The sequence below is a fragment of the Cucurbita pepo genome, chromosome LG01 (genome assembly GCF_002806865.2).
Source record: "Cucurbita pepo subsp. pepo cultivar mu-cu-16 chromosome LG01, ASM280686v2, whole genome shotgun sequence".
NCBI lineage: Eukaryota > Viridiplantae > Streptophyta > Magnoliopsida > Cucurbitales > Cucurbitaceae > Cucurbita > Cucurbita pepo.
This window is the reverse complement of record NC_036638.1, coordinates 12,169,194-12,180,158: the sequence shown is the minus strand read 5'-3', so window position 1 is coordinate 12,180,158 and position 10,965 is coordinate 12,169,194. Positions and strand designations below refer to the sequence as shown.

The 10,965-nt window shown below is 37.8% G+C and overlaps 1 protein-coding gene and 1 non-coding gene across 2 annotated transcripts; both read left to right on the top strand.

Annotated features, from left to right (window-relative positions):
- Positions 1–624: 624 nt before the first annotated feature.
- On the top strand, positions 625–832 carry LOC111783116. Its single transcript, XR_002813286.1, has one exon. It is a non-coding gene; the product is annotated as a small nucleolar RNA U3 (small nucleolar RNA).
- Positions 833–4,779: 3,947 nt separating this feature from the next.
- LOC111804889 (lycopene beta cyclase, chloroplastic/chromoplastic-like) lies at positions 4,780–6,917 on the top strand. Its single transcript, XM_023689700.1, has one exon. It carries the CDS (start codon positions 5,181–5,183, stop codon positions 6,672–6,674), a length of 1,494 nt encoding a protein of 497 aa, XP_023545468.1. The 5' UTR covers positions 4,780–5,180; the 3' UTR covers positions 6,675–6,917.
- The last annotated feature ends 4,048 nt before the right edge of the window (positions 6,918–10,965 follow it).

Below are 10,965 nucleotides of genomic sequence, written 5' to 3'. Positions count from 1 at the left end.
ATTTTTTAATAAAATATTCATTTTAAATAATTATGATAGGGAAGATTAGACTCTCTTTAGTTTGGTTTTGGTGTCTGGAGATTCGAAAACTTAGAAACCCTAAATTATAATCAATTCTTTTGTTTTTTAGAAATTTTGTTTGTGGAACAATTCAAACCGAATCAAAAAAATAGAGAGTTGGGTTGGGTTGGGTTGGATTACAAATCCAACTGACCCGAAGTTGGATCAAAAAGATTCTTCAACCCAACTCAACCCAATCCAACCCGGGGCATGTACACCCCTAAATATTATAGTGATGAAATTGTCGAACCAACCAATCAAAAACTTCAGTAGAGTATGGCGACTTCTTTTTGCATAATTAAATGGTTATCTTATTAATCTTTTACATACACATAATTTCTTTATAAATCTTTTATAATTATTTTTTAGTTATGATTTTTTTTTTCTTTTCTTTTTAAATTATATGATATTTTGTGTAAATTAGGTTTGATTTATTTTACCTTCAAACCCAATGGCGAAAGTGTATACATGAATATGAAGCTCTCCTTCAAAATCAATGTCCCACATCGATAAGTTGGACTGCAGAGTTGGAGTAGTTATATGGAGCAATGCAAGGGATTGGGCACGACCTTACTTGAACAGGATCTGTTCTATAGGTTGTACAACTGTGTCCTTGAGTTCTAAGGAGACAAGAACTAAAGTCTGGTTGATGAACCACTGCCCTGCGATTAGAGCGTGATTAACGGCTCAACGGACATTAGTCCTGCGGCTGTGGAGGATCGTTCTCGGTAGGGTATCCTGCTGGGATGGTCGCATGGCGGTCTGACAGACTCTATAATAAAATCTTTTGGTTTTTTTTTTTTTTTTGTTTGAATTTCTAGTGGTGCAATGCTATGGTGTTGTGCGGGGAAGATGAGAAAGAATGGTGGGTTTTTGGTTTATGCTTGTAAGGTGTTCGATGATATGTCTCTTTAACTCTTGAAAGCTTTTTTTTTTTCTTCGTGTTTTGTTTGTGTTAAATCTATGCTCCTAAACTGTATGCTGAAATGCCTCACAGGAAGTTAGTGTTTATGTTTGTAGGATTATGAAGTTGGTTCGGTTTCTTTTGGCCTGGGGATGTACAGTTCTATTCAAGAACCCAACTCCAAACTGTTTCAATTAGATCTTAATCAACAATGGTTGCTTCGTTTTCGTTGTGAATATGGCAGAGTTGGGTGTGATGATGTTGATTATGCTCCTATTTGTTTGTTGAAATGCCTCATAGGGGTGGTTGCTTATTGGTTGATATTATCTTTGTCATGTGATGTTGTGTTCATGGTCCTAAAATGTTTGCTGAAATGCCTCACAGAGCCCTGCAATTGCAATCCACACGTTCATGGTCGCATTGCATTCAAACTGTGGTGGGTTGAGCCTCCATCACTTTTCCTCTCTTCAATGCATAATTCCATGTATCCGTGTTTAGTATATACTTGACTGACCATGTTAGAGATTATGAACCTCTACAGATAGATGGTAAGTTTAAAGTACTTTTGAGGACGAAAAGAAAGGAGAAGAAGAAAGAAAGTGAAAGAAGCCGATTCTAAGTTAGTTTCGAAACTAAACATCGATGAGTAGGACCAAACGTACATCAACTTGGGTAGGAGTGTACATGAAACTCAAAAACTCAAGAACCCTAATTGATCCAACTCAAAATATCAGTGTTGGGTTTGTTTCTCATGCTTACTTGAGCTATTACAAATGATATCAGAGCTAGATACTAGGAGTGGACACGAGACGGTGTGCCAGCAAGGACGCTACCTCAATGATATCAGGTGTTTTATTCTTGTTGTGCAGTGTCTTGGGTACCTTCTTTAGCCTATACAATGGTAATTGGTATCTAGTATTGAGGCGCTACCTCAACAAACACTTTCTAACAAGTGAGGATAACATGGTGAGTGATAGCCTACTCCTCATCTATGGGAAGTAATTAGCGAACTCATCCCGCAGGCCATGTAGTTGGCGCTATCCCTATATGTGCCAACTCTATTGACTACCCGTATGATCGACATACTCACACAAGACAGATCCACAACGAAGGGTAATCCAGCAAAACTCTCTCTCAGGTCACATGTCCCTTAACTAGCCTCATGCCTAGCTCAATGGTACTGTACCAGAGCGGAATGGGAGGTGGAAGCTCAACAAACATTGTACCCGCTGATATTTTCCTATAGACTACCTCTTTTTTTTTTTTTTCAGGGTTAACGTGGTGGCCTTTAAGGTATCTAGAGCGTCTACACGGTTTAAATTTGTATCTCATTTTAAGAATGTTTGGGGTTAGATCCTCGGGCCAAACCAATCTCTAGGTGCACACAAGTTTAAACCTCTAACTCACAATCCTAGGTGCAAGGTCTATTGGAAACATATTGATTTGGGTCAATATATAAACTGCTCTAGTTGTAGTGCCATAATTTGAACTAAGCTCTCTCATGCATGATTTACTAGGGAAATATTCCTATTGATCACCTAAGCACGTAAACCACAATTCAAACTTAACCTTAGTCATATCTGAGAACTGAGGAGGTCTATTGAAATCCTAGACCGACTAGGTGGCTTAACGTGGACTTCATACTCCAAATTTCTCTATTCAAACTCCTTGATTCTTTCTTAGTCTAGAAGCACTAGGATATAGACTCTCTAATTGTCGCTCACGATCCTGCTCACTCTACTGGAAGTGTCCCGACCTAGGTCATCCTCTAGCCAACCTAACTCTAATGCCCTAGCTCTGTGCAGATAAACACGCTCTACAAGAGAACACACAGTCAAACATCTGGAGCTAACACATGCTCTATCATGCACACATACAAGCAAACACGCTATAACATCCATTAATCACCTAGAGCAAAAATTACAATAGTCGATCTTCCTTTCTATCACCGGAAAGCATATAAAACATAATTCATCATGCATACCACACTCGTCCTTATTGCCCAACTCGTATTCTAGTCATGCACATTATATTTCTAGGGGCATAACGATAATTTTACCATAACTTCGATGAAATATGAACGCCTCGCGTATGACTCTCCATGTGTCACTCCTTCCTTCAACTCTAAGTTAGGACCATGATCCAAGGACCTTCACCCAAGACCCAAGACCCAACTCCTTACTTGAAATGGAGGGGCCAAAGAATAACTCCGAGAAACCCTAACTAATAGGCTAAGCCAACCTCCAACCATTTTATTACCCCCATATGGGTTACAAGCTCACATTACTAAACTTAGCGTTTAATGGTGTCGTCAACCGAACTTATAAAAACTACCTACAATATCAAAACTTTCAATGTGGGATTCTTGTAGTTGAGAACAAGCTCTCAATCAAACCTCTTCATCTCATATTTTAATATTTTATATATAATTATAAGATATTTCTTGGTTTAGTTTATGTAATTTTAAAATATTAAATTATGTGAATTTAAGAATGAAATAAAAGTATTTACGAATCGAGAGAAAAAAAATAAATAAATTGGAGTCGAGAAGTGAAAATAGATTCTTATAATAAATTAGATTATTATAAATATCAATGTAAAATTTTTGAAACACGTAGTTGTAATATCATTTTGTTAGCACATTTGCTCGTTAAAGTTATCGGGCACATACTTCATGCATACTACCCTTGTTTTATCCTATCATGCATGTAGTAGAGATCTTATTTTTTAAAGGCAAAAGTAGCGTCGTTATATTTGGTATCAAAGTTCTAGGCTTAAGATTTTATAAGCTTAAAGTGTCTTCATAGTCTTAAAACGACACCCCACAAGTACATAGACACATGAGTTATTAGGTCAGACTTTAGACGCCTTAGTATTTTCTAGCGAGCACATTAGATTTGATCCTTAAGACGAAGGAATTGATCCATGCGACGATATATTGATTAACATGAATTGATGAAGATAGTAATGAAGAACATGTACTCGTCCCGAACAAAGGTTCCTTCAAGTACGAGTTAATAAGAATAATATTTCATTGAGTTATTCGTCCCGAACATGGTCATTTTGAGTTATTGTGATATCTTTGGACTCACTAATGCCCAATAGCTTATGAGGTTTTTATGATCGAAATCTTCAAAGGGGTTTCCAGACTTGTTTCCGATAGTGTGTATAGGTTCACCTGAAACTAAAGAGAATAACATAATGAGCCCTTAAGCTAGTGTTCGATGGTCTTGTACAACAAAGTTTTATACAAAACTTTTTAGATTAGTAGACCATTTTTAACGAAGAATAGTATGTAGTGGTCTAGACCCGTAAAAAGGGAAAAAATCGTAAGTTCCTTTTACTTCACCTACAGAAAGACAGGTAAACTAAATATCTAATTCAAATGGTAGAAGACATGTTATGTGGGTACGTGTTGAATTTCTCAAGTAGTTGGGACACCAAGTTTAGGTCAAAATTGTAAATGAGTGTACTGTTGGAACGTTTATGGGTTCGGTTGGAGGAACTCATGGTGTATAAAGAACATGTGACCTATGACAAATTTATATATTATGATGCTTTTTATATTAATATGACCGTGTTTATGTTCAGTGAGACAATATGATTTATCATACAACTGTTAGGGCACGACCGTGATGGAACTCGTACCCACAATGTCACTAACACGATACCTACATAAATTTAGAGTATATGATGAAACTAGAACACCCACCATTATGATATTTGAAGGAGTGGAGAAAGCAAATTGAGCGAGCGATATTCACTCTCACGTCGCTATCAGTTATCACCACCATTAATTAGCGACAACATGGGTTCATCCATGCCAGAGGACACTGCCAAATTCCCAATCTCCCTTCAATTACCCAACTCCCATCTCTTGGAATACAGCGCCCGGCAACATCAGTTCCTCAAAATTGGACTGGCCATTAGCGCACCACATCTTTCCAGCAAATGGAGCTCCATCGCGTCCTCAGGTTGGCCTCCAAACACACGCCTCTTCATGTTTTGAACCGCGATTTCAATTGAACTTATCTTGTCCAGTTTTGGGGGATTTCATGAAACATTGAGCTACCCCTTTTCGATTCTTCGTTTGTTGAGATTTCTGGATATTGCGTCTTTTGTGGGGATTTCCTTTTCGGATTTGCTGAAGATTCTGTTTGTGTTGCTCTGTGTTAGTATATATCATTAGTTTGGGGTTTGGGGATTTTGTTAATCAATGGATACTTTGCTTAAAATCAATAACAAATATGGTTTTCTGCAACAATCTCATGGGGTTTTGGAGAAATTGAGGGATGGTGTTAGGAGTACGAAGATTCAGAGTCGGGAGTTTGGATTTGGCCATAGAAAGGGTCGTGTGAAATGGAGGAATAGTGCTCTTTTGGAGCTTGTTCCTGAAACCAAGAAGGAGAATCTCGAGTTTGAACTTCCGATGTATGATCCTTCAAAGGGCCTTGTCGTGGATCTTGCTGTTGTGGGAGGTGGCCCTGCAGGGCTTGCTGTTGCACAGCAGGTTTCAGAGGCAGGGCTTTCTGTTTGTGCAATTGATCCATCTCCCAAGTTGATTTGGCCAAACAATTATGGGGTTTGGGTGGATGAATTCGAGGCGATGGATTTGCTCGATTGTCTCGACACGACATGGTCCGGTGCTGTTGTGTTCACGAATGAACAATCGACAAAAGATCTTGCTCGACCTTATGGGAGGGTTAATCGAAAACAGCTGAAGTCAAAAATGTTGCAGAAATGTATTTCTAATGGTGTTAAGTTTCATGAAGCTAAGGTTATTAAAGTTATACATGAGGAATTCAAATCCTTGTTGATTTGCAATGATGGTGTTACCATTCAAGCTGCTGTTGTTCTTGATGCTACTGGCTTCTCTCGATGCCTTGTTCAGTATAATAAGCCTTATAATCCGGGCTACCAAGTAGCTTATGGAATTTTAGCTGAGGTCGAGGAACATCCGTTCGACGTCGACAAGATGGTGTTTATGGATTGGAGGGATTCGCATCTGGATAACAACATGATTTTAAAGGAGAGAAATAGCAAAATTCCTACATTTCTCTATGCGATGCCCTTTTCATCGAATCGGATATTTCTCGAAGAAACTTCTTTGGTAGCTCGACCGGGATTACAAATGAGCGATATCCAGGAAAGAATGGAATTGAGATTGAAGCACTTGGGAATAAAAGTGAAGAGCATTGAAGAGGATGAGCATTGTGTCATTCCAATGGGTGGTCCGCTGCCCGTTCTACCTCAAAGAGTTGTTGGAATTGGTGGAACGGCAGGGATGGTGCACCCTTCAACCGGATATATGGTAGCTAGAACTCTTGCAGCAGCACCTATTGTTGCTAGTGCAATCGTTCGGCTCCTCGGTTCGGATGGACGTTTCAGGGGAGATGAGATATCCTCTGAAGTTTGGAAAGATCTATGGCCCATCGAACGGAGGAGGCAGAGGGAATTTTTCTGTTTTGGGATGGATATTTTGTTGAAGCTTGATCTAAAAGGTACAAGAAGGTTTTTTGATGCGTTTTTTGATCTCGAACCTCGCTATTGGCATGGATTCTTGTCATCACGACTGTTCCTTCCCGAGCTTATACTCTTTGGGCTTTCGTTATTCTCTAATGCATCTAATGCCTCTAGGCTTGAAATCATGGCAAAGGGAACTCCGTCTTTGGTAAAGATGATCGGAAATCTGGTGAAGGATAGAGAGTAAGATGACTATAGAGTTATCTTGTTGTAAGCTAATCATCATACTGCATCATCACATTGTTCATAAGATTATGAGTTAGCTATAGCTTATGGCCATTTATATCTTTACCATGTTATTCTCAGTTCACACCTGTCAGCCAATATACATATGATATCTGCTTAGATCATATCGTTTTATACACGTTGTGATATCTTCATTATGTTCGGTCGATACCCGGGTGAGGAATTGCTATCTTTGTTCGTTCCATTTGATGCATCATTCATTTTTGGTACAATTTTTCTGAAATGCATGGGTTTAAGTAATGTAATGGAGATAAAGTGATGGGAGATGGCTCGTATGGAGATTGCTTTTGTGTTGAAGTTTCCTTGATATTGATGCAGCTGTTCCACAGAAGTCTAGCATGGCATCCTTACAAAGCATTCTTGTAGTATGTATCTGAAATGTTCTTGCTCTACCAATATTGTACAGATTCATGGTGAAGAACAGTTGCAGAAATGAAATAATGAATCATTCATTTGAGTCGAGTTCTCTCTAAAAGTTGTGTCGAAATTCAGGGTAATCTTTTAAACGTAACACGATCCGCTACACCTTTTTAATCGGTGTTTCGTCTAGATATAGTACAAGGTTGTGGCGCTACTGCCCAGCCTTGCACACTTCATATTGAAGTTGTTGGTATGTAGATGTGCACTTGTTCATGTTTAGGAGGAGAGACTCGTTTAGATCATCTTTGATTTGTAGGCGGAGGCTTTATAATAGTATAAGCTCACCCCTAGCCGATATTGTTTTTTTTTTTTTTTTTGGTTTTCCCTTTTGGACTTTCCTTAACGAATTTTAAAACGCGGCTGCTAGAGAAAGGTTTTCACACTCTTATAAAAAATGTTCCGTTTTCTCTCTAATTGATGTGGGATCTCACAATTCATCCCCCTTTGGAGCCTAGCATTCTCGTTGGGCACTCCTTCCCTTCTCCAATCAATGTGGGACCCCTAATTCACCCCAGACCCAACGTCCTTGCTGGCACATTGTCTTGTGTCTGACTCTGATACCATTTGTAACAAACAACTTAAACTCACTGTTAGTAGATATTGTGCCCGTTGGGCTTTCCTTTTGAGTTTCTCCTCAAGGTTTTTAAAACATGTCTGCTAGGGAGAGGTTTCCACACCTTTATAAATAATGTTTCGTTCTCTTCTCCAACGATGTGGCATCTCACAGGCTTAAACTTCAACATTGTGTGATCTTCTAGTTAAAAAAAGGAAATCTATCTCCTTCTTGAATATTGTAGTTAGTTTGACGCCATTACGGTTTGCTTTAGAAATTTGGGTGCAAAAGTTTTTATGATGAAAGAATGACTTCTCGACCACTCAGGTCATTCAGTGGCACTAATATTTTCATGAGATTAGTAACTTAGCTTTTACAACCTCCGTTTAGTAAATTTGTTATGGCGCTATAGGTTTGAGAATCTATTTCATACGAATAAAAGATGTATGCATTTGTAAGAACTCCAAAATAACGGGAGTATTACTTTTTTTGGATCGAAAACTAGTCTTATTTACTAATCATCCATCACTTCATTCAATGTTTAGAAAGAAATATGACACATTTATCATGTGTGGTGAAAGAATTGGTTATATATATGGACACTATCTTGAAGGAGTTTGGTAAGGATGACACCAACCAAGACAAAACATTATGTTAGGTACACAACCGAGGATCCCTAGTTGTTTTAGATAGTTAATAGAGTTTGTAAGAATATCAACCAGCTAGTCATCATATCGATATTAATAAAAATATCGACCATTCGTCTTTTTGAAAGGTGAAGTTCTTGCAAGAAACAGGAGTTTGTCCTGTGTAGTGGGTGTAACAGCCTAAGTCCACCGCTAGCAGATATTATCCATTTTGACCCGTTACGTATCGTCGTAGCTTCACGATTTTGAAACGCGTCTACTAGGGAGAGGTTTTCATACCCTTATAAGAAATGCTTTGTTTCCCTCACCAACTGATGTGAGATCTTACAATTCACTCCCCTCGGGGGCCAAGCGTCCTCGTTGGTACATCCCCAGTGTCTGGCTCTGATACCATTTGTAACAGCCTAAGCCCATTGCTAATAGATATTTTCTACTATGGCCCGTTATGTATCGCCATCAGCCTCACGATTTTAAAATGCATCTAGTAGGAGATGTTTCTACACCCTTATAAGGAATGTTTTGTTCCCCTCACCAACCGATGTAGCATCCTCATTGGCACACCTCTAGTGTTTGGCATTCCATTTGTAACAGCTCAAGCCTACCACTAACAAATATCGTACGTTTTGGCCCGTTACGTATCGCCATCAATCTCACGATTTTAAAATGTGTCTACAAAAGAAAGATTTCCACGCCCATTAAGGAATTCTTATTTTCGCTCTCCAACCGACATGGGATCTCATAATAAGACTTATGGGTTGAGAGGAATAATAAGATCTTAAGAAGGGACGAGAAAACCCCAATGATTTTTTGATCTCTTATTAGGTTCTATGTTTCTCTTTGGACGTTTTTGACGAAAATGTTCCTTAGTTTAGGCTCCTTTCTTTCGTGGGCTTGGTTTCTTTTGAATACTCGTATATTCAAGTACGATTCATTAATTGAAAGGTCAATGGTAACCTAATTCGAGTTTGAAAAGCAAAAAGTTAGGTCACACATGATTTTTGCCATTGGTCCTACCAACCCATTTGCATCAATACAATACACAAAACTCTCCAAACTTCTTTTTCATTGAAGACACCATCACATGGCCTAAAATCCATTAACTTTCCTCTTTCTTTCTTCAATATAAACCACATACAAATAGGAAATGTTATTTTTAAAAACCCACCAAACAAGAAAAAGAAAAAATCTCTTCAAACCCTTCTTAGGGTCTCGAATCACGACCAACCACGACCAACCACGTGTCGCGGTTTTCTCCCTATAAATGAAAGCCATGGACTCCATTCCCATTGCACACCAAAAAGTTTTGGAAGAAGGAAGAAAGTTAGAAACTTTTTAGAAACTCTCCTTTTTTTTTTGTTTGAAGAAAAAAAAAAAAAAAGTTAGGGTTTTTGAGGTTTGTGGTCTGCCATGGCGGGGCTCCAATACAACTTCTTCCCGACCGATCTCCTATACCCGAAGCCATCGTCGTCCTCTTCTTCTTCTTCTTCTTCCTCGGACGCCATTAATAGGGCAAGTGTGACCTTCAAAAAACCTGTAAGAGGCAATCAAGATGAAGAAGATGATCATGGTGATGGAGCCAAAAGCTTGAGCATTCAAAAGGGTGATAGGTCACCCTTGATTCTCAAGCATCAAGTCAAGAATGATTCTTCAACTCTCTGAATATTCATCTCATGAATGATTCAATCATGGGCTCTCTTCAAAAAAGCTTTGTTTTTTTTTTTTTGGTTTTGGTTTTTGATCCTTAATGTTTATTGTTTTCCTATGAGTAATGAAAACTTGTAACTATATATAAGCTTCTTCAGATTTAATTGATGTATCATCACTACGAGTAATCAAACAAAAATGAAGATTATTGACTATTATTTTCTGTCTTTTCCTTTTTTGATCCATAATTTCATTCCGTCTTTGAATTCTAATGTTAAAAAGGTTCAATATCGTTGGGTCGGGTCGGGTCGGGTCAGAGAAATCTTTTGGCTCAACCCGAAATTTCAAGTTCGTTTGTTTGGTGACTCAAGCAACTCGAATAGAATTCATAACTCGACCTGACCTAACCTAGCTAGCCCTCTATTTTCAACCACTCAAGCTAACCTAACCTAACCAACCCTCCATTTTCGAGTTGTGTAGGGTCGGGTTATAAATCTAAAAAAAAGAAATCTAACCCAACTCAAGTTCTCGAGTCATATAAACACCCTTGTTGGATATTTATATAAAATTATAAACACCCTAGTTGGATATCGAGTCATATAAAGGAAAATGTATGTATAATTAAAAGTTGAAGTGCAAAAATATGATACGTAACATACCACATTTTGGCTTTTTAAAAGATATCAATTATTTATTTTTTGAATGGATGATTTTAAGATTAGGAAATGCATGTGACTTTTGGATTATGTTATTGTTTTTGTCTTTGATATATATCATGTTGTCCACTTGAATTTATTTATTTAATATTAAAGAAAAAAAACAAGGTTCTTCATATCTTATAGTTTAAACTTTGTTTTAGTTTAGTTTTTATAGTTTCAAAATTTTAATTTCTTATTTTTTTATAAAAAAAAAGTGAATTTTTAAAATTTTATAAACTAAATTAAAACAAATAATGTCTAACTCAAAAG

What these genes read in the sequence shown, in the direction of transcription:
- LOC111804889 (XM_023689700.1), top strand. Translation starts at nt 5,181, where the DNA reads ATGGATACTTTGCTTAAAATCAATAACAAATATGGTTTTCTGCAACAA.